Source organism: Vanacampus margaritifer, chromosome 9 (genome assembly GCF_051991255.1).
Source record: "Vanacampus margaritifer isolate UIUO_Vmar chromosome 9, RoL_Vmar_1.0, whole genome shotgun sequence".
Lineage (NCBI taxonomy): Eukaryota > Metazoa > Chordata > Actinopteri > Syngnathiformes > Syngnathidae > Vanacampus > Vanacampus margaritifer.
The window spans coordinates 18,151,493-18,178,150 of record NC_135440.1 but is presented as its reverse complement, the minus strand read 5'-3'; the positions used below and the strand labels follow the sequence as shown (position 1 = coordinate 18,178,150).

The 26,658-nt window shown below is 38.9% G+C and overlaps 3 protein-coding genes across 6 annotated transcripts; 2 read left to right on the top strand and 1 right to left on the bottom strand.

Annotated features, from left to right (window-relative positions):
* The first annotated feature begins 3,961 nt into the window (after positions 1 to 3,961).
* On the top strand, positions 3,962 to 6,668 carry LOC144058182 (prostate-associated microseminoprotein-like). Of its 2 annotated transcripts, none has more exons than XM_077576497.1 (4): positions 3,962 to 4,006; positions 4,076 to 4,180; positions 5,526 to 5,634; positions 5,703 to 6,668. In XM_077576497.1, exons 2-4 carry the CDS (start codon positions 4,078 to 4,080, stop codon positions 5,875 to 5,877), a joined length of 387 nt encoding a protein of 128 aa, XP_077432623.1. In that variant the 5' UTR covers positions 3,962 to 4,006; positions 4,076 to 4,077; the 3' UTR covers positions 5,878 to 6,668. The 2 variants fall into 2 exon arrangements, with proteins under 2 accessions (XP_077432623.1, XP_077432624.1); XM_077576498.1 differs by having other exon boundaries at positions 3,977 to 4,006; positions 4,066 to 4,180.
* A 451-nt stretch (positions 6,669 to 7,119) lies between these two features.
* On the top strand, positions 7,120 to 18,917 carry nbn (nibrin). 3 transcript variants are annotated; one of them, XM_077575315.1, is made up of 17 exons: positions 7,120 to 7,295; positions 7,562 to 7,683; positions 8,371 to 8,498; positions 8,949 to 9,108; positions 9,188 to 9,291; positions 9,369 to 9,486; positions 11,695 to 11,885; positions 11,971 to 12,071; positions 12,160 to 12,286; positions 12,337 to 12,539; positions 12,887 to 13,067; positions 14,316 to 14,832; positions 14,935 to 15,024; positions 15,462 to 15,602; positions 15,684 to 15,797; positions 15,867 to 15,916; positions 17,226 to 18,917. In XM_077575315.1, the coding sequence occupies exons 1-17, from the start codon at positions 7,265 to 7,267 to the stop codon at positions 17,257 to 17,259; spliced, it is 2,412 nt and encodes an 803-aa protein (XP_077431441.1). In that variant the 5' UTR covers positions 7,120 to 7,264; the 3' UTR covers positions 17,260 to 18,917. The 3 variants fall into 3 exon arrangements, with proteins under 3 accessions (XP_077431441.1, XP_077431442.1, XP_077431440.1); XM_077575316.1 differs by having other exon boundaries at positions 7,121 to 7,295; positions 12,352 to 12,539; positions 14,932 to 15,024; XM_077575314.1 differs by having other exon boundaries at positions 7,121 to 7,295; positions 14,932 to 15,024.
* osgin2 (oxidative stress induced growth inhibitor family member 2) lies at positions 18,904 to 26,198 on the bottom strand. Its single transcript, XM_077575317.1, has 6 exons — positions 25,898 to 26,198; positions 23,154 to 23,246; positions 22,927 to 23,063; positions 21,599 to 21,790; positions 21,430 to 21,521; positions 18,904 to 21,362 (listed from the first exon to the last, which is right to left on the bottom strand). The coding sequence occupies exons 2-6, from the start codon at positions 23,218 to 23,220 to the stop codon at positions 20,180 to 20,182; spliced, it is 1,671 nt and encodes a 556-aa protein (XP_077431443.1). The 5' UTR covers positions 23,221 to 23,246; positions 25,898 to 26,198; the 3' UTR covers positions 18,904 to 20,179.
* Positions 26,199 to 26,658: the final 460 nt, after the last annotated feature.

Genomic DNA, 26,658 nt, shown 5'->3' with positions numbered 1-26,658 from the left:
TACGTTAATTATTTACTTAATATAATGTATATGACGTTCAAAACAACATCTCAACTTTTGGGGCTGAAATGGGCCGGTCTGAAGTTCACCTTATCATGATGATTATTTTAACAGAGGTAACGTGTAATATTAGCACTGTATGGGTGTGAAAGGTATCGTCTGCTTATTCGGAATTCTCTTCTATTTCAAATAAACGTAAATGTAACCATTGATCTTGTTTGCGTCTCATTGTAGACTTTTCTCTCTCTCTCTCTCTCTCTCTCTCTGTCTTCATGTGAAATTCCATTCTGTTCTGAGAGCAAACACACTTGTGCTTTGAAGTGTTTGTCAAGCAAAATCATGTGTTGTGCCTTTTGTGCTCCATAAGGGGAGAAAAATAATTTCCCTTTCAACTATCGATGAATCTAAAAACAGACGTCTTCATGTTGAGGTCATAATGAAGAACACGGATTTATGTCAAATATTTAGGCATAATTTCATAGTATTCCACCATTTCTTTGTTGTTTGAAAAAAAACAAACAAATAAAAAGTAAATATTTTAAGGAACAGAAATGAAATTTTGCATTTTTCTTCATAAATATGTATAAATATTCCAGACACATAATTGAAATAATACTAACAACGAAACAACATAAAAAATCTTTGCGGTTTCCTTGATCTTATCTGTTCACTTTTAACTTGCTTTCTCATCGCTTGCCTGCTTAACTCACGTTTGATCGGCTGAGTCACTGAATTGTTCTGCCAACGTGTGCATACCTTTACTACTGTGAGTTTAAAAAAATAAATATTTTTTTGTGTTTTTTTTTTTTTTTACTGCAATGATTATTATTTTTCTTTCTTCTTGCACATAAACTAATACTGTAAACTGAATTCTAAATGAGCTGCCTATTGACAACATTTAAATTTCTTTTATTCACAGTATTAATTTCTGTATTAATCCATATTTGGAAAAAAAGTCTCTATAGACTATATCAGGGGTGGCCAAGTTGGGTCCTCGAGAGCCACTATCCAGCCTGTTTTCCATGTCTTCCTCCTTCAGCGCAGCTGATTCTAATGATCAGCTCATCAGCAAGCTTTGCAGAAGCCTGACAACGATCCTGATCATGAATCAGGTGTGTTAGTGGAGAGAAACATGGAAAACAGGCTGGATAGTGGCTCTCGAGGACCGAACTTGGCCACCCCTGGACTATATAGTCTCTCCAACCTCTACTATAGGATAGACTGCCTTTAATTATTGAAATAAAAAAAATAAAAAAGCTTTGCATCCTACAAGTGTGTTATAGAATCCCGCTGCTATTTTTACTCCTTTAATGAATGGATTTTACACAGAAGGGACTTTTGGTTACCATACGATGATGTAACAGTCTATTTTGTAAAATGGCATAATAATCCATCCTTATGGGGTCATTGGGTGGAAAATCAGGTCAGCGATGTGTGACAAACGAGCCCTTGTTGCCAGCACACGATATTCAAATGTGACGTGCAACCTGTGTGACAAGATAAGAAGATAAGCAGGAATGCAACCAGGCATTTTTTTATTATCATATAAATCTTAGGGAGCTTGAAAGACAGGTTGGGTGGGATACATTGGCAAATGTTAAGAAAACAGTGTCCATCACAACAGTTTTGTTACGAAAACAGCAAGCGTTTCAGCTTTGACTGCCAGCCTGTTGGGCCTGTTAGAAATAACAGCACAGGGATGGTCCAGGTTTAATTTCAATAAAGGAATAATAGCCGTAAATCTGTGGCTCAAATTCAATACAATAAAATAAAAAAATATATATATAAAATATATATATATAAAATATATAAGATAAATCTAAACAAAAAACGACATAACCAAAACTATTTCTGCTTAATTCATATTCCACAAACACTATTAATCAGAATACTGTGTTTAGACTAGTGGGGGTGCAAAAAAACATAATGCAAAGAGAATTTTGTGACATCAAATCAAAAGACAAGAAGTACATTTTAGTTTGAAAAAATGGAAAGATTTCCCAATCAACTGAAAACCTCTCACTCACACAATTGAAATTGTACTGAAATGGATTGGTATATATTGAATTATGTCCTTCACACACCCTCATAAATCTGCTCTCATCTGGCAAAAATCCTCCAGCATTCCATCCGAATGTCTTCCGACTCATCTTCTGCTTTTTACTTCCTGTTGTGAGGGGGTCGCTATCATCTGATGAGGTAAGCCGTTGATGTCAGTTCAAAGAGAGCCGTCAGTGTATTAGCAAATTCCTTGCAGCTGCCTTTTCTCACTCTCACAGGACTTAAGCACTTCCTCCCATGAACAAACAAAGCAGGCTTCATTATCAGACCTTGACCAAAGCAAGAAGAAAGCAAATAAGTTGTTTGGTTATATGAGGAAGTGGATTTTTCTGTATTAATGATTAATACTTCCAACAAATCATCATGTTAAATATTCACACATCTAACAGTGCAAAGTACTTAAAGAGTACTTAACTTAGTGTGATTGTGTAACTAAGAAACTATTCCGCAAAATTTGCCATCCTACTCTTTCCTCGTTTCTCCACTGATTTAAACCATCCCAACTTCAAGATATTCACAAAATTCAGTACATCCGGGCTACAATTTTCCGCATTCCAAAAAATGCACACATTTTTCAAAACAGAACTCCCAAATTAGGAGATGACTCTGATTTCCAAATGTCTTACTGAAAGCGTTCCAACTTCAAGATGTTCATCTTATTTAGGGCACAGAATTCTGAGATTTTTTTTTATATTCAACTTTGACTTTAGCATTTCTTGACCGGCTGAAACAATTCCAAACTTCTAACTGTTCAGATCATTCTTGTTTCCAAAAGTCGCAAATTTTCAAAATAAGATGCTCAAAATATTGTTCACATATTTTGCTATTTAATCCCAATTTCTTGACTGATTCATATCATTCAGTCTTCATAATATTCAGCTCATTTAAGACATATTGGGAACTAGTCCCCTTTCCCAGAGTCCCAAATTTGCAACATAAAATTCCCAAATTAGGACATATTTTAAATTATTCCCTCTTCATTAAAAAGAAAAAATTTAAAATACAGTATAGCATTGTTCTTTTTTTTGTTTTTTTGTTAACGAACATTTTTTTCCAAGTAGCAAAAACACATCATGTCAAAATGAAACATTCTTTTTAAGTGCTCCTTAAAGGTCAAAGGTCACCCAGTCAGATAACATCTACGTCAGTCTAGTGCAATTTAAATGATGGTTCCTTACGTATATGAAATTGAATTAGACAAATTGAATTAGATGCACATCGATGAGTTACATCATGAGTCATCTGTGACGATTAACCGGCAATTTGAAGAGCACAGTCTGAACTTTTACGCTTGTCAGACTATATTTTATATTGTCCAATGAAAGGCAGGAATCTCCAAATTTTGGGGCATTTTCTATTAGCATGAGTCTCCTTTGGGGTTATAAGTGTCACACCCTGGACTGTTTGCCAGCCAATCACAAATTATGCACAACAACAATTCACATTCACGTTCACATTTATCAACCAATTTAGAGTGTTCAATGGACTTAACCCGTGGGCAGTATTTTATTTTGAAATGGCTTGGTCAGAACCAACAAAAAGCCAAAAAATGGTTGTTTTTGGACTGTGGGAGGAAGCATGTGGATAAAACCTACACAAGTACAAGGAAAACATGCAAACTCCACACAGAGGCCACGCAAAATTCGAGCCCTGAACCTCAAACTGTGGAGACAAATGTTATATGAAAGAGTGCACGCTGTCCGCTCAGGGGTTAATTAGTGTTAAGCAGCATCATAACAATAACGTCAGTGAATGTGCATCGTTAGGATGAGCATTAATGAGCAGGTTGTGGGGGTGGACAAAGAGTAACCAGAAATGGGAAATGTGCAGAGGTAATGAAGACGCTCTGGTGGTATAAATAAGTGAGACCACCGTCCTTGTGGGGCATTGACGAGGAAATGCGCGAATAGAGGACGTCAAAACGACTAAAAAGCTTTAAGTGAAGGTAAGATGAACCAAAGATGTTTTTCGCGTAGGTTTCTTTTAAGTCGTATTTTTTTGGAGTTGTTTACAGTGATGGCAACAGTACGCGTGTTCTTGGCGTGTGTGGTCCTCCTTGGTACCGGCGTGCCCTTATTTTCACTTCATACCAGAGGAGAGTGCTTCTTCAACACCAAAGGTCAGTGCTGGATGATTTCAACGTTTTTAATGGCATACCACAACTTTTCACAGCATAGCGTTGCCTGGTTTCCATTGCTTTTACAGTTTAAAGTGCCTTGACACACGTATTAAAATGTTTTACATGCTTCATAAATGTTACTTCACTGCAATCTGTCCCTGTTCTACACAGCAATGCCAATGGACCACAAAAACACACCTTTGTGTAGAATACATACCAAATCCTATAATTGTGCAATGTGCAGATTTGTAATATTCTAAACTTTTTTTTTTTTTACTTGCAATAGGCCGTGTGTGTTGAGTTTTCACTTTAAATGACCTTATTAACTTCCAATATTGTCACGCCACATCAGGCCTAAATCAAAAAGCATTTGTCATTACAGTACTAAAATCATTATTTTATGCTTCGGTTTAATGTGTAAGTGTGAGGAGGCGCTCCAAACCGAATTTGTAGTTTTATTGTTAAAATCTACTTATGATCTTAAATTGTCACATTTACTGTTAAAAAATAAATAAATAAAATTGTGGACTTAGAATGCCAAATTGTAGTTGTTTAATTTTATATTGCTGAACAGAAAAATTATTTGTTAATCATTCTTGTTCAAAATAAACTGTGGATTATGTAAAACACATCATGTATTGGCATTAGAGATAGACTGATATGTTTTTTTCAGGGCCGATACCAATACCGATGATTAGTAGTCAAGAACGCCGATAACCTTTATTTAAAGGGATTTTTTTTCCAATTTCAATTTCAATTGAAAAAATAATAAATACAAATATTGGCATCAACATTTGAAAAAAAATGAATTTAAATAACTCTTATTTTTTTTAAATTTTAAAGCATATGTTTATTAAACAACTTTTAGGGTTCGTAAAATATTGGAGTTAAAAAAAAATCTTAGTCAATAGACATCTTTTTTTTTTTAATCTAACAAAAAGTTCTGGGATCTCCCAAAGGCAGTAGCATGTTTTCAAAAAGTTAAATAAAAACTTGAACAAATGTTTTCCATAGTAAATAAAGTATTCCAAAAATATCTGAAGAATGAAATTTGTACTTATCTTTTTTTTAAATTTCAAACCAAAACAGAAGGTGACGAGAGTTCCCAGGGTCAGCAGCATCTCAGAAAATTTACACACAAAAAAAACATTAAAAAAAAAAACATTTAAAAAAAAAAACATTTTAAAAGAAAAAGGATCTATTATCGGCCATATGATTCTTCAAAATGGCCGATGCCTATATTCGTCAGAATGCTGTGTATCGGCGCTGATAATCGGCCCGGCCGATTATCCCTTGAAATGATGATCATTTATTTGTTTTGCATTTATTCATTTATTTATTTTAGGGAACTGCGAGTACTTGGGTCAGGTATATGGGATAGGAGAGCGTTGGGTCACCGCTGATTGTTACCAGTGTGTCTGCATGGAGCCTTTTGGAGTAGGATGTTGTGATCAGTAAGAACATTTCCCCAAAAAGCATTTTCCAACCCATGGTTCTATGAACTAATGTAACTTTCCACCAGCGGTCCCAAGCCTGTGGACTATCCGGAGTGGTGTGACATCATCCGCAAGCCTGACTCTTGCACCAGTGTGGTGGTGATGAGAGCCAATCACAAGCTGCCCTGCCTGTGGGGACGAGGCCGCCTCCGACCTGCTGCAGGCCTCCCTTGGGAGTCTGACAATGAGCCCATGTTTTGAGTCCAGTAACTCGTGAAAAATAGAATAGCGTTGTTTGTGATATTACAGCGTAATGTAATGTTGTATTTTTGTTTCATCCTAACAAATTCTTATTACACAATGAAGTGTTAACTGATAACCATTCAGGTACAGTCGTGCTTTGAAGTACAAGTGAGTTGGCTCATGAGATTTTTTAGATAAGAGCCATCATTTGGCCATTTATTATTATTATTATTGTTATTTTTGCCTTGCGACGCAAATTCACAACAGATATTTGAACACAAACTGTGCATCAACATTCATACACAGACAATATAACAATAATCACAGGCGTATTCTCCTTATCCTTTGAAAAAACAAACAAACAAAAAAACACCAACAATACGGCAGTTTACTGAGTCCCTCAAAGTAGTTGTGAAAGTCTTCATTTGAGTCTTCATTATTGTATTTTACTGCCCCCCTAATGGCCAAATCACACACACCAGGAGTTGCAATGAATTAATCATGATGCACATTTAAAAAAAGCAAACAAACTTTAAATTCTATTTAATTATTACCGTATGCTTTAAAAACTAAATATTAAAGTGTGCGATTTTTTTGTTATTTAAAAAAATGTTTGCTAGTTTTTATTTTATTTTAGCCTGATACTAGTGTTTTGAGTTCCAAGTGTGGTCATGGAATGAATTTAACTGGCACGTCAAGGCTCTACTGTGTTACATGAGATGATACATTCCATTCCAACTACTTACTCCTGTTTAAATGTTGGTAGTTTACCGTCGATGAGGCTGTCAACGAGTTTTATTCAAATTCAAGATTAAATATAGCATGTATTGACCATTTTCATGTGTATGGGATTTTTTCCTATTAAAACCATTAAATATATATATATATATATCTGTTATTGTCTTTACAAACCTCTACACCTATAATGTGAAAATGTCACAAGGCAATTAGCCTTATTACCTAAACACAGGTTTTTTTTATACCAATCTTTTTTATAATTTGGATTTATTTTGGATTGTACTTTATTAATTTTTTAATAAGATAAAATAAAAACTCACGTTCCAAAGTGATTATTCTCAATAAGTAAAGATGTTGAAGTCATTCAATACTGTACTTTTACATTGCTTTTTTTTTTTTTACTGTGGTCGATGTCTTGTAATGTGCTGTTTTTGCCAAAAAAGGCGCTATTACGCAAAACGCTTCAGATGGATAGACGCCAACTACAGGAATCACAGCAGTAGAAGAAGAAGATAGAGACGCATGCTTTTGACGTCACGTGGTTGCGCGCGCAATGCAATGCATATCATTTGTGGCTGCTAAGTGGCGAATACTTGTTGGTTTTTCTGTAAATTTTAATTAGTGTAATTCATATTTATCAGACCGAGCAAGAGCGTCTAAAATCAAAATGTGGATTCTTAATCCAGTGGAGGCAGGAGGTAATAGTTTCTGTTGTTGCTGACATGTTTACGGAATGAATTTTAGTAATTGCGCCGTCTGTCAGTCAATACATTTCAGATCGTCAACATGAAGCCAAAGTACTAGTTTTATGTATTTGCCATGTAAACTTAAAAGCTAATGTTAAACTTGTTTTGCAACAGTTTAAGAGAGTAAGTAATTCGGTCATCGTCAGCCATTTCTGTAAAGTAATAGAATTTGAATGAACATTTTCAACAGTCATTAAATGACCTCTTTTGACGAACAGGTGAGACCCACTATCTCATCTCCGCCAAAGAATATGTGGTGGGTCGCAAGAACTGTGACATCCTGCTGCCCAGTGACCAGTCGATCAGCAGAGCTCATGCTCACTTCATTGTTACTGATCAGGTGGGAAAGATGGTGACTTAACGTAATTATTTATTACAAATATATCTTGGTTAGATGCCAGCAACATATAGTGACAGAAAGAACAATCAAATACTCTTGCACTATAGGACCAATTATTAACCTGTTGCTATTCATATAACAGAGTAAATTGTTTCCTTGCTAATCGAGTTTCATTATCACCACAATCTCCAATTCACTTTTCAGCAGTTTATTGAATGCCATGAGAACAGTAAAACATTTAAATACAATGAACACACCACATAGGAGCTGCTGTCATCCACAGCTGTGGTCCGGACACTCATAAGCAAACTTGCCTATGTCACATGCTACCCCACAAGGCACCGCCTCCCTTAAGACACATATACAGTACAACACAGGTACTAGAATACAAACCGTATTTTTAATACATTATATGGTTCCATTTTTTGTGTCCCATACCAGGTACATTTACAATGTGTTTAAAGTGTGTTTTAATAAGTTAAAATTTTCAGATTTCACATTGGGTATTTACATTGTAAATATAAATTGACATGAGACCATTATTTCAGGATATACACTTTTACTATGCATTGAGACTTTTCTTATATAAAATATACCTGAAAATTTGACTAACTTATATAGATAGATGAGCCACTTTATTTAGATGGTAATTTCATGGTAGTGATCTGTCATATACTTTTATCCAAGACACTGACCCTGAGGGACACCTCCAAGTACGGCACCGTTGTCAACGGACAACCCTTGGCACAGAACGCTCCAGTCAGCCTGAAGTCAGGAGACAGCGTTACGTTTGGGGTTTTTCAATCCAAATTCAGGTACTGAAACAACACACAGCGCATATTTTGCCAACAACAGACATTATGCAGTTTGTAAAATCATTTTATTTGTGTCTGTAATTTAAAACATTAGTTATTCAGGGATTGTATTAATCCATGCTTTTAAAAAAGGGACTTTTTGCAAATGGAAACATTTATTTTCACATCGATTAGTATTGTATTTATTTATTTTAAATTGCTAATGTAAGTTGATGCTAGTTATTGTTGGAAAAAAAACTTGTTTGGTAGCAAATAAAGCTTATCACAAAAGGGGAAATAGAACAAAATGATAAGATTCTTTTGAATTTTCAATCATCAATCATTTTCTTTTTATATAAGGAATTTTGATTATTGGGAGAGGGGGAAAAATCTGTTTTTTTTAAATATTTTTTATTTTAAGATGTTATCGCCCACCACTACATTTGACCATTATCACTTTTTCTTGCCCAGTGTGGATCATCAGAAGCCAGTGGTGTGTTCTTCTCTTTTGGACAACGATGGCAAAGTTGCACTCTCTGAGGCTCTGCAGCAGTTAGGAGGAAAGCTGGTCAGTTCGTGGACACAGGACTGCACCCACCTGGTCATGCCTTCTGTTAAAGTCACCATCAAGGTCAGGACAATGCTTAACCTTGTGTGTGAGGTGTTTTTCATTAACCATGTGCATGTTTTGTATGAATTACCCCCAATAGACGATTTCTGCTCTGCTGTGCTGCCGTCTTATTGTGAAGCCGGAGTTCTTCTCAGAGCTCAGCAAAGCGGCTCAGCAGAAGCTACTCCCTCCTAAGGCGGAAAGGTGAAGTGCCGCAACAGTCTCCTGTGTTCAATTAACGACAAACATGGTCTCATGTGTGGCTTGGTGTTGTTTTAAAGATTCATCCCTGACATTGATGAGCCTAGCTTGAAAAAAGAAAAAGTGAACCTGGAGCCAGATCTCAAGCGCAAGCGGCTTTTTGCAGGAACAACCTTCATTTTCCTCACGAGCAAGCAGGTTTGTTTGCAGGGGTCATGTTTTGGCCGCAATTTGAAAAGTATGTTTGGCATTAACCCAACAGTGTTCATCTCCAAAGAAAATTCTAGCGGTGGCAGTATAAAGCTGTAGGGTTTTCTTGAGTTGGAACTGGAGCCTTTTTTTGGGGACAGTTTGAAATTGCAGTCAGGCTTCTGCTAGAAAGGAAGACATGTCAACAAAAGCCTACTAGAACATCTGATATTTATTTCGGTTAATCAGAGGGACTTTAAATAGTAGTATGTGTGTGCTGACTCCAATTTAACAGGAGTTTGAATGGGATTGGTTAATTCTGAACAGCCCCGTTCCAGTTATGAGGGTGTACACACTTTTGCAACCACATTATCTCAGGTGTTTATTTTTACTTCCTCCTCAAAAAGGTTAAAAATTGAGTCACATTAATGGTGGAAAATATTTTTGAAATGAGTTACCTTGTCCTCCATTTTTTGTTTCGCAAAACCTGGCATTTGAACAAGGGTGTGTAGACTTTTTATATACGTTGTGCAAACCCCGTAAGATGCCGTTTGCTCCGGTGCGTGACTAATATTGTATACTTGCTGTGTTTATGGTTTAAAAGCAGTGGGTTCCATTTTGTGAAATGCAACAATGGAACAGAATAGCAGAAGCAGAGCTCATTTACCTGCCAACCAAGTGCCTGCTTAATGAAGACAACTATTTATAGACCAAGTTGCTTGTTCCCCTGCTACATAATCTTATGAGCTTGATGTTCATCTGCTAGATGTCAGCTGCTAGGCAGCATCAGTCCTCAGATCCTCTGGGAAATATCTCTGGAAACTTACTTCCCTGGGCAGTGTTCTTAAAGGCAACAAGTCATGGATCCGTTCTCAACCAACTTGGTCTGATATTTGGAAATACAGTTTTTTACGTTATGCTTTATGCATATTTTACCCTGTGCTTATAGAAAAAGCAATTGGAAAAGGACATGTAAAATGTCAATTTTGCTATGTGCTTCATTTTTTTTGATGAGGGTTTTCGCCAGAATTAACTTGAATAAATTTATAGCAATATCAGGGATGTGATTTTTCCACTAATTCACGGAATTCCGCTTTTTTTATCCCCCCCCCCAAAAAAAAATCAGATTTTTTTTTTTATTATTTTTTTTTTTAGTAGTTGAAATTTTTGAAATTTGAACTCTTCAACATTATTTATGTGTTAACTTAGTAATCACATTAGTTAGATATGATGATATTCTCAGTGATAGTTTTTAAAAGCAAAGGCAGTCCAATGTTTTTGAATGTGACTGATTTTGAGTTGACTAAAACTGCCATTTTATATGGGATAGTTCAATATACATTGAAAATTTATGCTGTTGTTTTGTCTATTTCTTTGTCATGTGAGTGCATTGAAAGTACTTAAAAACACGGAAAACCCATGAGGCCCCCAGACCCCCGGCTAAATTTTCAGATAATTTCACTTTGGTCAAATCACATCCCTGCAATATGGTTCTTTGCAGATAATGTGAAAATAATGATCTTCTTGGAATAATGTCCCTTTTATCAAAACATGTACTTATGCAAACATGGTCCTTTATAAATCAACATTTTAAATGTTGAATAAAATTTAACCATGAACGTGGTGTTAATTTGTGTTAAAAAACACAATCCCCTAGTACAGTGGTGAGCAAACTCGGTCCTCAAGGGCCGGCGTCCTGCAGGTTTTGGAGGTTTCCCTGCTGAAACGCAGCTGATTCCAATCGTTACCAAGCTTATGCAGAGCTTGCTGATGAGCTGATCATATATCAGCTGTGTTGGAGAAGGGAAACATCCAAAACCTGCAGGACTCTGGCCCTCGAGGACTGAGTGTGCCCACCCCTGCCCTAGTATTAATGTTAATATCAATATTTAACACCATAATTGCCTTCCATTGAGCTCCTTTCTTGTCATATGGGAAACAGTGGTGAAAATGATTCCATTCATGTTGTCAGTTTCTTAGTTGGAATTAAAGTCACTAGCTTATTTTTACAATTAAAAAAAAAAACTAATTCTAGAAGGATTTGGCATCCATTTTGTGTAGTAAGCAATGCCTGCCAGTGGAAGCGTGATTAGAACTATGGAAGCCGGAAGAAAAAAAAATCATTCTGAAAAATGAACGTTATGGTAATTATTAAAAATTCATTGTAATGTATAACTGTGTGGCTGTGTAACTGACTGACATCTTTGTTGTTGGCAGATTAAGCGTTTGAGTGCACCAGTGATTTTCGGAGGTGGCACGAGCCAACTCCTGGAGGAGGGCTCCCTACCTCGTGACCTTCTGGAGTCCCCGCGGACCTGTGTGGTGGATATTACTGCTGGCAACTCCCAACCTCCACTTCAAGCTTCGACCACTGGGTGGCACAATTCCGTGAAGAACATCATTCACAGGTTTTGAAAAAAAAAAAGAAAGCAGCTCATCTTGACTGCCATTGGTGTCAATTTAAGAGCTTTTTTATCGCTTCCTGTGAGACAGAAAAGGCCTTCGAGTCATCACGGAGTCTGAAATCGGATTGGCTGCCATCTACAACTCATGTGACATGTACTGCAACCCTTCCAGTTTAACAGCAGACGCAGGTGGAAGAACATTTGTTGCATATCAAGAGAATGCGTTTCCTATCTTATGGTTTTGTTTAATTTTTATGTATTTTTATTTATGTTTTAGTGGCAAAGACGACGTCAAGAATTCCGAGCGCATCTCTCTCCCAATACGAAGCAGTGGATGAGACCGTTTTACCCGCAACGTCGCAGAACATCACAGCATACGCAGTCAACACAGAAATGTCACAAACGTACAAACACGCACAATCGTCCGCTCAAACTGCTCTCTGATTTATTCCAGTTCCTCATTTATCAGCCCAGGGCGGTGCGAGGTCAGCGGGATGTCTGCGGTGGGAGAGACGCCGGAGAAAAAGCTGAATCATGATACCGTTAATCCTAATGGGCCAAAAGCCGCAACCCAGAAGATGAACATTCAGTGCATTGTGGCCGAGTCGCCTCGCTCGTCGTCGTCCAAGGGGAAGAAACCCGCATCCAAAGTGACAGGTAAATGCTGTGTGTTGATGGTCATAATGTCCAACGTCAAACCGTTTCTAAGTGAAGTAAATGAATGATGACGTTGATTATTTTAATTACATTTATTTAAGCTCATGCTGCTTTTACTGATTTTGAAAATTGCGACGCAATAGGCACTTCCTTGGCCCAGCTGCTATGAAGAAGGGACAAACATCGGATAACAAAGGAAAAACAGAAATGACATCACAAAGGGAAATAATAATAAAAAAATGCTAATTAAACAAAAACTACACTAGAGATCGAAAATGATGACTTAATAGGAATTCCTAAATGCTTAATGCCACTGTAACTAAAAACAAATGTTCTTGCACTTGCAGACCAGGACAATAACAACAGAACTTTCCAGCCCCCTTTGATGAAGTTCGGTGGTGGTAAGAAGACATTCGAACCAAAGAAATTTCCTCAGAAATCTCCCCAGAAACAACGCGTCTCGCCGCAAGCTTCCCCACAGAAACAGGCAACAATGACCAGCTTTTTCAAACCAGTCAACAAGAAGAGGTAACTTTGTGTGGTTTTCTGTTTACGCTACTCTTGATTAGCTTTTCATAACCTGTGTTTCTGAATTCATGAGAAAAATCCACAAGATTCCCTTGGAATATATTGTGGTTTTAGCAATAAAATTGAGCCACCAGGCAATGCTTTAAGTAACATTTGAGCATTATTAACTAACGTTTACCCTATTCATCCTTTGAGAATGCTATCGTGTTTTTCTAAGTATTGTTTAAATTACTAAGGCCTTATTTCAGTTAATGGTATTTTTTTTTATTGTACTGAAATAAATGAGCTTTTCTATGATGGTACTTAACCGATATCTGGCTTATTTCAATCTATTGGTACTCCTGACGACCGAACTCTTGTGGTCGTTTTATAATCAGGAACTAGAAATTACAAACTACAAGAACAGAAAATTGCCATTCATTTTATTCAATGTTAAGGAAAATACTAAAGTACAGGTGGTATCGGTGCTTGGTCTTGAACATCCTTAGTCTTCATTGAGATGCATGTATTTTTTAAAAATTGGTTGAACCCAAAAAATTTTAAGGCATTTGACTTTAAAGGGATACTTGTCTCTTTTCAGTGGTAAAAAGTTAATATTTTGTCCAGAATGAATTGAATAACTTCATTATATTTTACCTTTAAAAAAAAAAAAATCCACTTGCTGTCGACTGAAGATGACAATTATGATATCACCTGTGCTGAGGAAGAAAGTAACGACCAGTTTGCTCACCAAACCCAGAAAACAGGTGAGCCATCATTGGTCGTACTCGTTACCTACATCCTCAGCACAGGTGATGTCATCTTCAGTTGACAGCCAGTGGAAAAAATCGTTTTTAAAGGTATTAATTGTATACAAAAAAATATGTAGTTATCAAATTTATTCTGGACAAAAAAACTAACTTTTTACTGCTGGAAATGGCTCAATGAGTCAAGTATTCCTTTAAGGCAGTGGTGTCAAAGTCCGGCCCTCGAGGGCCAGAGTCCTGCATGTTTTTGAGCTTTCCCACCTTCAACACAGCTGATTCATATTTAAGATCATGAGCAAGCTCTGCAGGAGCCTGATAATGATCCTGATCATTGAATCAGGTGTGTTGGAGTAGAGAAACCTCGAAAACATGCAGGACTCAGGCCCTCGAGGACCGGACTCTGACACCTGTGCTTTAAGGTTACTCTTATTTGAATTACTTTTTGTTATTGGTACAAATCTGAAAGAACTAACTTATCCTTACACTTGTCATTTTCTTCAAGGCCTTTAGATGAGGAATTCTCCACCGTCATGTCAGAACCAAAGCGCCCCGTACTTGAATCTGACGTCACCAGTCAGGCCGCACAATCATCTCTGGCATTAGAAGAAGCCACACCTGTGGAATCTGGAAATAATCAGATTGTCCGTCCCGCGGCGGGTTCATCCCACACGAGCCGAAAGAGGAAGGAGCTGGATGAAGAAATGGATCTGGTTGAACTGGAATCTATAATGTCTGAGGAAATGGACTGCATGGATGAGTCGTTTTCAGTCAGCGAATCCCCACAAGCGCGAAACAATCGTTCTGAACGTACATCCAAAAATGTAGAGACTTTGAGGAAGAAGCAACGAGTAGCCCGTGAAGACGGTGACGCCGGCAGCCGAAGGTCACCGATGGAACCGGCACAAGAGCTGCCTCCGCAACAGCGCCGCCAAACTGAGCCGGAATTTGTTCCCACCACGGCCACGAAGCTTCAGCCATCGGCAGATCATGTTGACGCTAACAGAGAATCCTCCGCAGAGGTGAGGATGAGATCTCCAGTCAGAATCTTCTTTTGTCTTCTTTTCAGGGCAATATCTACTTCCGGGTGCTATTCAGTGAATGCTACTTTATTCTCGTAGAAGTTTGGCCAATTCAACGGAGATGTTGTTCAGCCCAAAAAAGCGACTGAGGTACATTTTGAGAAACCGGTTGACATCAAACAGGAAACCCAAGTAAGTTTTGCAGGATAGACTTACAAGTTATTTGATGTAAAATAAGGTACATTTATATTTATTATTTATATTTAAATATAGACTTTCAGTTAGAAGATGTGACACAAGAAAAGTGCACAGCAGTTTCGTACCTCTCAAGAGTCATCATCATTTTTTATATTTGGAAGAATATTTTACTGTAGAGTCCTTTTTCCTCTTTAGAGCTTCCATTGTTGCTACGAACAACCTCGTTTTTATCACGTTGATTGAAATTTCAGCATTTATTGTGCTCAAAGATCTGTAAAATGTCTTTCTAATGTGTGATAAGGCTGTAAGCTCCCACGTGTGTCGTAATAGAATGTTGCAATTTCTGTCTTATTTCCTGTTTGTCCAAAGATTCAGATCAGTCAACACATAGAAGCTCATCTTGCGTCTAATCCAAGGTGTTTACATTGCAGATAACCAAACTGGACGAAGACCTCCCTAAACAGCTGATTTTAGTAGAGTTTAGATCCCTCAGGGTGAGCGTGCTTCCCAAAACGAAACCACAGCAGGTGCACACCATCGGCTTTGTGAAGAACTTCAAACGTTTCCGCAAGGTCAGAAAGCATTTACAATTCCCAAACGGAATTTTGTCATTATTAAACCACTACTTATGAATGTCAAAATGTATTTTACAGATGCGAGGAACCGGGACGAACAACTCGTCACACATCATCGGAGGATCCGACCTGCTGGCCCACAACCGCGGCAAGAACTCCGAACTGGACGAATGGCTGAAAGATGCGGAGGAGGTTCGATTCCCTTGCGCTCAGTTCCTCATTCCTTTGAGTCTTTCCGCTCCTGATGTGCGTTTATTTCAGGATGAGCGACAGAGCAGACTGGAGGAAAGTGAAGGAGATGACCTCTTTAGGTGAGTAAACGGATGGATTTTAGCTAGTGGTGCCAATTAATTTTTAATTTTTTTTAGAAAACAATATAAAGGGTGGGTTAATTTTAAGTTCCTTTAAATGCCACAAAAATTTTTTTATGCACGATTAATGACCGCCCCTTACTTGGAAAGCCTGTGCTGGGGAAATTCCAGTCACAATGCAGCAGACACGTCCACATCTAAATTTAGCAGTAATACATTTAATAATAATGCATATATTTGTGGAGACTGGCGACAAGTTGTATTTTATAGTTTTAAAAATGTGCGGAATTTCACAAGTTACTTCAGTGTTAAAGATTAGATAGCACTGAGCTGTCACCGTCTTACAGATGCAATTATGCCATCTAGTGGCAGAAAAATGACCAACACAAATCAATATCCCACGTTTTTTACAGTACAGTACTTTTTTTTTTTTAATTTTAACTAAATTTTATGAATTATTATGAAGTCACTGTATGACTAAGAGATGCAGCCATATTTCTATTAGTTTTAACATTTCTCCCAATTTTATGTTAACAAAAACTTACGAAAAAAATATTTTAATTGTACATTTAGAACAGATATAAAATTTGCAATTAATCATGAGTTAATTATTGAAGTCATGCGATTAATAATTACGATTAAAAACATTTAATCGCCTAACACCCCTAATTTTAACGCGCAATCCTTTTAAAGTGGACAGCATAGTGGCCTAGTGGTTAGCTCGTCAAAGTGACTACTTAAATGTGCTTGCACTTCATTCCCATGTGCTTTCTGCTCTACCTGTCGATGTTAAATTAACAGCCATCTCGTTTTTGCCTGCGCATCCTCGCTTCTAATCATGGACTCATCTTAATCAACATAATTAAGGCAAATTATAGCTTCTTTCGTCACAGCGGTCTCCAAGGTAACGGGGGGTGATGTAAACCGGGGTGTTTTCTTTGACGAAGCAGAAAAAGAGCTTGAGATTGATTTTTGTGTGCGTGCGAGGCTGAGCTGTTTGATCACTGAGTCATACTCAAGTCAGTCATGCATAACCGGAACAGACTCTGCCGCTACGAAAACAAGCCCCGGTGCATTTCGGTAGCTTGAAACCAGCAAGTGTCCAGACGTGCTTTATAGGGCGTCTGTTTGCTTTCAGCTGTTCAAACACTCTCCCGCGTCTTTTACGGCGCTTCATTGGGGCTGTTTTTTGTTTGTTCAAAATGCCTGCGAGCACATGGAAGGATGAGCCGTGAGGAATGTTAAAAGCCCATCCCAAAGGAAGCCACGACATCAAATGTTTGATGTGTGTTTGTTTGTGCGTCTTTAGGTACAACCCCACCAAATTAAGCAAGAGAAGATGAAGAAGCAAGTTCAGCCCATGTAACCGCGGTCAGATCGTTTCGAATAATTATCGACTACGTTTGTATAGTTAGCATGTTGGTTTTCCTCTTTTGACGCCACCGACGGCAAGAATTGTAAAAGAAATCCGCAAGTCACGTCCCGAGCTTTTCTTTCTCTGTTATTTTTATTTTTCAATAATAAAAATGTGCCATACAAAACATTTCAAAGTCTGCAATTGAAGAAGACGGCATTAAAAGTTGAACAGCTTTTCCATTTTTGTGCAGTTAAGACCAAATGATTTCCCTGCTTGAGCTCAGTCAAGCAGATGAGAGGCGATGGGTTCAAAATGTCGTCAATGTTCTTCACCAAAGATGGATTAAGCATGTAAGGATTTTGCCGATCCTGTGTCATTTCTATTTTGTCTTGAAGAACTGTAGGCAAAATGATGGAGTGCACAACTTGACTTGAATCAGCGCAGGTGCTGTATTTCAGTTTCAACTAGCTAAGTGTAAAGAGGGAACAACATGGCGTCAGCTGAGCTACATCCACGCTCCTTATTCTCCCGCCAACCAAACCGTTAGGCACTTACATGAAACTGATCAGGGAAGTAGTCATCTTGCCAAAACTTTGACATAAAAACACATTTGCACTCAGCAGTCACAATTTTAGGTACATCTGCGCAATCTTTTCCCGAATTTTTGATACCACTCTTGTATTTGATTTCATGAGTTGTACCTAATTTTGTGGCTACTGTGCATATGGGCGCATTAAAACAATATTCAGAAGTATGTCAAAAACAACGCTGCAGGAATTCATTCATGAACATCAGACTGTTAAGATAAACATTAACCAACGATGAAGTATGTAACTATTGTAGCTTTTTAACTCTTTGACTGCCAGATGTTTTCAGAAAAGGGATGTCGTGAGTGCCAGCAGATTTAAGCATTTTTGACTGATCTTTCAAGGTCCACAGAAAATTATGTGTTTGGACTATGGAAACACACATACTACCAAATGAAAGATTGGACTCTCATCTTTCATCAGAAAAAAAAGTTTGTTTCTACCTTATTCCGTTTTTCAGTAATCAACAATAGAAAATGGTTAGTTTCACCTCTTTTAACGTCTTTGGCACTCCTCCATAGGATTTTACTAAACGTTATTTAACGTTTTTGGCAGTCAAAGAGTTAATATGTAACCCTAAACATGGCTAACATTAAATGGAGCTCAAAGTGACCCGTCTAGCTGTGTCGTGTGCACGCAAAAACTGTCAGCTTATGTCGACTGTGGGTTTCAAGGCCTTAAATTCAAAATGGATCGCAGTCACTGTTAAGTGATCATCGCCTCTCTTGCACAAGCTCGACGAGAAGTAATGGAAGAGTGCACATGGACAATTGATGCCAGACTTCCTGTTCTTTATGAAAAGTGCCCTGAGATTACTATACATTGAACATACGCTAAATGTATGTGGACTTGCCACTTTGTTGTTAAATTTGTAAATATTTTTTATATTTTTACCTGCAGGTTGTGTTTGAAAAGCTTTGACACATGAAAACAATAAGCAACTAAAAGCCCAAAAATGGATACAGTGCAAGTTATGCTGTTGTGACTGCTGACGTTTGTGGGCAACACTGAAAACAATGACTTTATTTTATGAGGAATAAATCTCATTCTCAGATTATGACTTTATTCTTGTAATATTCTGTTCATAAAGCTTTTTAATGTTTTGACCATAATTTGACGTAGCACAAAAATGATTTAAAACCCGACTATTGTTTTAGATAAGCACACTTAGTGCCAAGTCACTCAATGTTAAATGACTACTCACAGTAGTTAGAAGATATTAGAAACATAACAAACAAAGTACATTCAGTGAAAAATGATTTGCCGACGAAAGAAAAAGTCCAGATAGGAATTCAAATGGTCACAGTAAACTAATGAGGAATCGTCTGGCTCAGAGTCGTCAGGAACATTACGATGTTAGCGATCATCGGCTGGGACGATTATTTGGTATCTCTTTAAAAAAAATAAAAATAAATCTGCCAGCCTATAAGAGATCCTCAGGGAATCATTATCACTTATTCATGAAATGTTCAGTTAACTTTCTAAGAGATGCTGTTAAGCCTGTGAACTCTGCACTTTTTTTTTTTTTACTTGCTAAGTGAAAAATTAACATTTCAGTCTGTTAAATTTTGTAAAACTTCAGTGAGCTATTTACTTGTTTCGGTTTTCATTTAACTTTTTAAGAGACGCTGTTGAGCCAGGGAGCTGCTTGCTCTTTGTTAGATTTTTAAAGCAAAGATGTGTATTGTCTAAATATACTCTGTTCATGCTGCAAATGAAAAATGCATAAAAGCATTCAAATTTTAAAATATACTTTTTACTTCAAATTAATATTCTCTTCAAATATAAGATGTGGTGTTCCAGTCAGTACCAGGGCCATTGAGATCTTAAATGCCTTCAGGACATTTTCTCTAAATGTCTGTTATCGGCATGTTTGACTACAAATAATCTGTATCAGCCCTGAAAAATCTTATCAGTCTATTTGTAGTTTCTTGTTAGTTCACAGTTTCAAAAAAGACTTTGGGATTACAGCCTTGTCTAAATATGTGTCTCTTTCAGTACTCTTGAGTTCATTCTACTTCTTGAGAGCTTTGCCTCTCCAAATATCTTAAAATGACAGCAAATGTTGTCAGATGGATTAAAACACATGACAAGGAAAATAACTGACTAATATAAGGCCTCTAAGCTGTGAGGATCCAAAAACAACGGACATACTGAAAATGTTGGCACACGGTAGCTTCGATTCCTGGAAATTCAAAATGTATCTTGTTTACAAATGAACCGGTGTACAGCCATTGTCTTTGGTTGAAGAAACAAGCAGTAATGAATATGAAGATGTCTTTCTTCTTTTACACCAAACATCTGCTCTTCTCCTTCGTTTCAAATTAACTTATTCCCCCCATTGCCGATGAGCTTCCCTTTTTTCTTGAGTCTTTTCAGAAGGCAGGAGGCGATGCCTAAAGCGCCGCCCTTTAAAAAGCGAACAAAGTTGTCCCCCACCAGCGGGCCCATGGCGAACAGCCCCGGCTCCTTTGTGCACTCAAAGGTGTGCGGGTGGATGTCAATGGGGTTCTGCTTGCAAGATATCGGCTTCGTTGGATCTTGACCCAGATACTGGCCTTGGTCTTTTAAGAAAAACAAATTGGGGTTGGTTCCGATCAGTACCAGGGCCATAGAGATCTTAAATGCCTTCAGGGCATTGTTTCCCTGTAGCAAGCACTTCATGTCAGACTGTAGGGAGACCAAGCAGTGTCCCGGGAAACTCGTGTAGTCGGGAAAGAGGCCGACACTGGTGTTGCTGGCCATGTTAGCAGCTGCCAACTGTGGCTTGGGGCACATCTTGGCACAAACTGAAGACGCAATACTCATTGTCTGAGCCCCGCTTGAAGAAGATGCGGGAACTACGTTTGTGTAGGTCTGAGAGCACATCATGTTGTAGACCTTGTGGTACTCTGGGTACAAAGTCTTTGGCAACTGCTTGAAGATGAGGTCGGAGTCGTCAACGCTCTTTCGAAAGACATGAAGAACTCTGATGTTGCTGCTGCAAGCGCACAGAACCGCATCCGCCGCGCTTAAACCGGCCCCGACTATTAATATTGGATCTGAGTTTCTATCCAGCTTTTGCAGACTAATAGCCAGGCCCAGGTCCGAGACGCTGTGAAACACAAAGGGTAGGTCCTCTCCCTCCACGCTTAATCGAACTGGTGAATCGGACGCGCCGGTGGCCAGAACGACATTCTCCGCAAACAGAGAGAAGGGGACGTGGGTGTCGTTCTGCACTTGTTGGTATCCCCTCACTGCCCAGAGAGACCCCAGTCCTCCATCGCTAACACTCTCGACTCCATTTTTCTCAAAGCTCTCATCTCCACAATCGTCCACTCTTTCGTCTCTGAGACAAGTGTGTCCGTTTTCCAGATTGTCCATCTCGTGGCCCCGGGTGAGTCTTTGGACTGATGTCACGTAGGTGTTGTCAACAAAATTCTTTTGGAGGCCTTTTAGCTTCACATAGTTGCGGTAATAGGATGATATCTCCTCGGGGGTGGCCCTGTCATTGGTCACATCCCTTAAAAGAAGAAAGTGTCAATAGGCAAAGGCGGTAGAAAACAATGTCAACGATGTTCTTTCAGTACCTTCGTTTTCCGCCAATCAGGTCCCTGTAGTTGACTCCAGGAAGCTCCATCCAGATGCCAAGACTTATTGTCAGCATGGATCCTTCCATTGCCTAAGTAGGAAAGGGGGCAGTACGTAAAAAATCAATTAAATAACCAAAAGTGGAGTTTCCAGTATGACGTAACGTACATGCCAGGCTCCTCCAGGTGTTGCTCTCCCTAAGACGAGATGTGGGATGTGCTGCTGCTTCTCCCTCCTCCACTGAAGCACAGGAGGGTACTCGTAGCCAAAGTCGGCATTTGGGTGCAGTAGTGTGTCAAACAGTACGGCCACAGGGTTCCGCGACCGTCCTTCAAGACCTTCACTCAAATATTCGAGATCCTACAGACAAAAGGCAGCTGAGTTTGATCGAATGGAGGATGAGTATACATTCTTAGATTGACTTTAGAGTTGAATTTGTTCTTTCAAACAGTGTTGTAGGCAAGACCACACCAACTGAGACCAAGACATTGTCAGGAGTCAGGATTAGAACGTGTCAAGACCGAGACAAGACCAAGACTTTTGGAGGTTGAGACCCAGACAAATGGTACTACAAAACAAGTCCCAAGATTTTTGGAGGTCAAGACCCAGACAAGACCAAGATTTATGGAGGTCAAGACCCAGACAAGACCAAGATTTATGGAGGTTGAGACGGAGACAATCCCAAGACTTTTGGAGGTCGAGACCCAGACAAGACCAAGATTTATGGAGGTTGAGACGGAGACAATCCCAAGACTTTTGGAGGTCGAGACACTGACAAGACCAAGACTTAAAGGGGGTCAAGACCCAGACAAGACCAAGACTTTTAGAGGTTGAGACCCAGACAAATGGTACTACAAAACAAGTCCCAAGATTTTTGGAGGTCAAGACCCAGACAAGACCAAGATTTATGGAGGTTGAGACGGAGACAATCCCAAGACTTTTGGAGGTCGAGACACAGACAAGCCCAAGACTTAAAGGGGGTCAAGACCCAGACAAGCCCAAGACTTTTAGAGGTTGCGACCGAGTCAAGACCAAGTCTATATAAAATCACAAGAAAAGCATAACAAAATGACCAGTATCTTTTTTTCTTTTCCCAGGCAGTGCAGCACCTGCATTCTGCATTTCTCACTGATCACAGTAGTACTGGCCTGGTCTTGACCGGTCTTGATCCAAAAATCCTGAGTCCTCACTGTCCGAGACCAAGACAAGACACAGTAAAAATGCCTTTGATTCCGAGACCTTAAAGTGGTCTCAAAACCAAGACTGATCTTGAGAACTACAACACAAGTCACTAAGCTTTTTAACTGTCTTTGTATCTCAAATTGTGAGTAGTTTTGGCTTGGGGAAGAAACTGTAATACCTCAAGAAACCTCACAATCACAAGAATATGCCATCTCCACAACAAGGAAAGGTTTAAACTGAGATTCAAACCCGTAATCCAACCACTTTTTTTTTTTTCTGAAGGACATTCCAAACATTCTAATCTGCATTTTTACCTGTTCAGTGACGGCAAGGTGTTTGGTCTCTTGCAGTTTCCTGTATAGTATTGGGTTTGGGTGGACCGTTGTCGGGTCTAGGTAGGGCTTATTGCCACTTAACAGGTATGACAGACAAATCCCTGATGGTCCATTGCCTGAACAGAAAAACAGGAATGATTTACAATTAGTGCATGGAACCATTTTAACTCCTCAAATGATGACGATGTCCGCAAAAGGTGTACCACCTATGATGATGACGGGAACAATTGGCGGGTGCTCTTGTGGGTGAGTGGTCTCTTCTAGAAGAGGCATAGCTGGAGCCTGAGCCAGAGCTGACACTGTGAAGGAGCACAAAAGTTCCAGACGTTTCCATTAACTGCCCATCTGATGTTCTACTAAATGCAGAGTCTTGTTTGTGCTTGTTGGGTTTTCTTTTGTCAGGGCTTGGTCATTACGAACAGGTTTAAACTGGCTGTCATTGTTTCTGCAAGGCCATATTGCCATCGTCATCTCATGATCTAACCTCCCTTATATGGAAGCACCCTGTCACAGATCAAATGCCCACCCTTTTCCCTTCCTGCCAAAGTGCCCACACCCCCTGGCCCATCCTATCAAACACCGCCTGAGGGCCAGGCTTTCATCTCTTTTAACCCCAGTGGCGCTTCCCAAACAAAAGCCAGTTCTAATCAGATTTATATAGGCTGGGCCATGTTATGAAACATTACTATTGTGTGTTTAGTGCTTGTTTGTGTGTGTTGGTGTGTTACACGAAAGTACCATTGTGTGCCCACCGGGTGGCAAATCCCCCTTGATCACTCCTCCCCAGTAGGTTTTAATCTCACTGGGTTTATTTATGTCTTTACCAACCTTTAAAACAACAACAGTAGTATAAGAATGTGGTCCTGGCACTCTGACGGACCCAACTATCATCGGTCCTTCCGCTCAGAGACACTTCTGCCATAACGCACTCATTAATCCCCCTACACCACCGCCTGAACATCATTCCAGCTCGAGTAGAACAGTGTCCCTTTGGCCTAGTTTCTTACTAAAACCCTCAGGAACTTCAACTGAAAAAAGTCCCAGGTTCCGAGGTTAATATTAGTATGTTTAGGGTTATGACAGGGTTGGCGCTCATAAACATGCTAGCAAGAGTAGAATAGTACCCCTTCGGTCTAGTTCACTATATTCCTTTGGCACTTCCCCTTAATAGATTGGGGTTAACTTGACTAGACTGTCTGTCACCCGAGCTAGAGTTGAACAAGTACCCTCTTGGTCTAGTTTTACAGTTGACTGACAAAACTTGGAGTTAGTATGAGCACGTCAAGGTTTGCCAATCCAGGTCCAGAGAGTAAAAACCCTGCCACAGATTGGCACAAGTAGTTTAGCCACAAGTAATTCTACTAAAACTGCCACAAGTAATTCTACTAAAACTGCCAAGTAAACGAGCTCGTCTCCACCTGTTGAGTAGAAGCACCTGTGGCTAAAGCCAGTCTGTTTCAGGGTTTTTACTTTCTGGACCTTGATTCACCAACCCTGGACCAAGTTTCGGTTTCGGTTTAGGGTTGTGACTCGGACTAGAGTTCATATGACAAAGATTAGGGTTATCATAACCAAGATATGCGTTAGTATGTATGCATTAAAAAAAAAAAAAAAAAGGAGAGCAATGATGACATGTCAAATCGAATGAACAATACTGAGCTCTCCAGGAAGAAAAAAAAAAAAGTATGTATGCATTGGCTGCAAATATGGTACACAGCTTGTGGCCATGACAATTTTTGCATGCCATGTTTGAAGAATACTGCGCCTCTGTTTATTTGTGACTGGCAAATAGCGATCACCATAAGAGCTGCAGGCTCTGTTTACATTTGTTTTCCATATTTTTTCTTTTTGTTGATTGTGCAAAACAGCAAATATTAAACATCGACACATCTCTTGTCTAATTTATATCCACAGCAGTACCACTGACATATCAGTCAGCAAGAGGCTGCAATGTGTGTGGAATATATTGGCAGCCAATACATCATGTGCAATAATTATTGTTTCTTTTTTTTTTCTTCTTTTTTTTTTCTCTTTAGATCTCAGTATTGTTCATTCGATTTGACATCATCATTGCTCTCCTTTTTTTTTTTTAAACAAATAAATTAAAAAAAAATAATAAATGTTTTTTTATTTTTTTTAATAATTATTGTTTCATTGTATGACTGATGTGGTTACCTCAAAAGTGCATATTTTGTTCACTTGCCTTCTATATCTTGCGCCACAACCGCCACACTTAGACATTTTTTTAGGCACAAATAATAACGTTCCGATAATTACCCCTGACTATAAAGGACTGTACTGCAGTGTAAGTATGGGATAGAGTAACTCTTTAACTCTTTGACTGCCAAAAACGTTAAATAACGTTTAGTAAAATCCTATGGAGGACTGCCAAAGACGTTAAAATACGTTTTTTTCAAAACAGAGGTGAAATTAACCATTTTTTATTGTTGATTACTGAAAAACGGAATAAGGTAGAAACAAACTTTTTTTTCTGATGAAAGATGAGAGTCCAATCTTTCATTTGGTAGTATGTGTGTTTCCATAGTCCAAACACATACTTTTCTATGGACCTTGAAAGATCAGTCAAAAATGCTTAAATCGGCTGGCACCCACGGCATCCCTTTTCTGAAAACGTCTGGCAGTCAAAGAGTTAACTGTAAGTCTCAACAATATGTTCTACAATAAGGGTCGTTGGAGGTTCAGACTTAAGTAGAACATGAATAAAATCTTTCCAGGCCTCAACGTTCCACATGCTACATATTAAAATACACATAACGCTGTTTTATCACATGGTGACAAATTATTTTTTTCTTTCATCCTGCTTTGCACTTCAGTCTTGCTCCATCCAGCAGCGCGTCAAGTGCTAAACCGTCATTCCGTCATTAAAGTCAAACGCCTAAGGCTGAGACGTTGAAAATGAAAAGTCCCATTCAAGGACGGCGTCTCTTACCGCGCGTAGGATGGTGTCTCTTCCTCCACGCTGTGTCCTGTGATCACGACCATCGGCGGCGTGTGTCTGCCTTATAAATACGCTGATGCTGGTGGGAGGATCTAAGCACACGCCGCTATCAACGCACTTCCAGCTGAATGTCGGGAGAATGGACGTGTTTCTTCGGCGTCCCTGTGGCAAATTCTGTCCGTGTGAGATAATATATAAATAAAAATTGAACCCGTGGTGTCACATTGCGCATCTCCTTCTGCGCCGGTAAGTGTAGGCGCATTCGCGAACCTCTATCTGGGCATCCGCGTGCACGCTGATCGCTGTTTGCACACTCCACGTGGAAGATGTCGCAAAAAGCCGGCGCGCCCCCGTCAACACGTCACAAGCCAAAACAACACGTCTGATTTGCAAATTTGGGATATATACATGAAAAGGTGTATTTAATAAACCAAACCACCATAAAGATATTTACCCAATCATCTCATTTGAATTCAATTACTTTTGGCTGTCGTGGTTAATTCCATTGTTGACATCGTGTCCTGATAGCTTGATTATGTTTATAATCTTAAATACAGTTTTAATGTAAGATGATTCATTTTTGAATACATATTTTTCTCAGCATCCTCTAATATATTAGAATTTAAAATGTACATACATATAAAAACGCGTTTGGCTATTTTACCATAATTACGACGTTTACGTGGGGACATGAACGCAACCCGCGCAGCCATTGGCTGATGTATCATGGACTACTGCGACAAGCTTTGGTC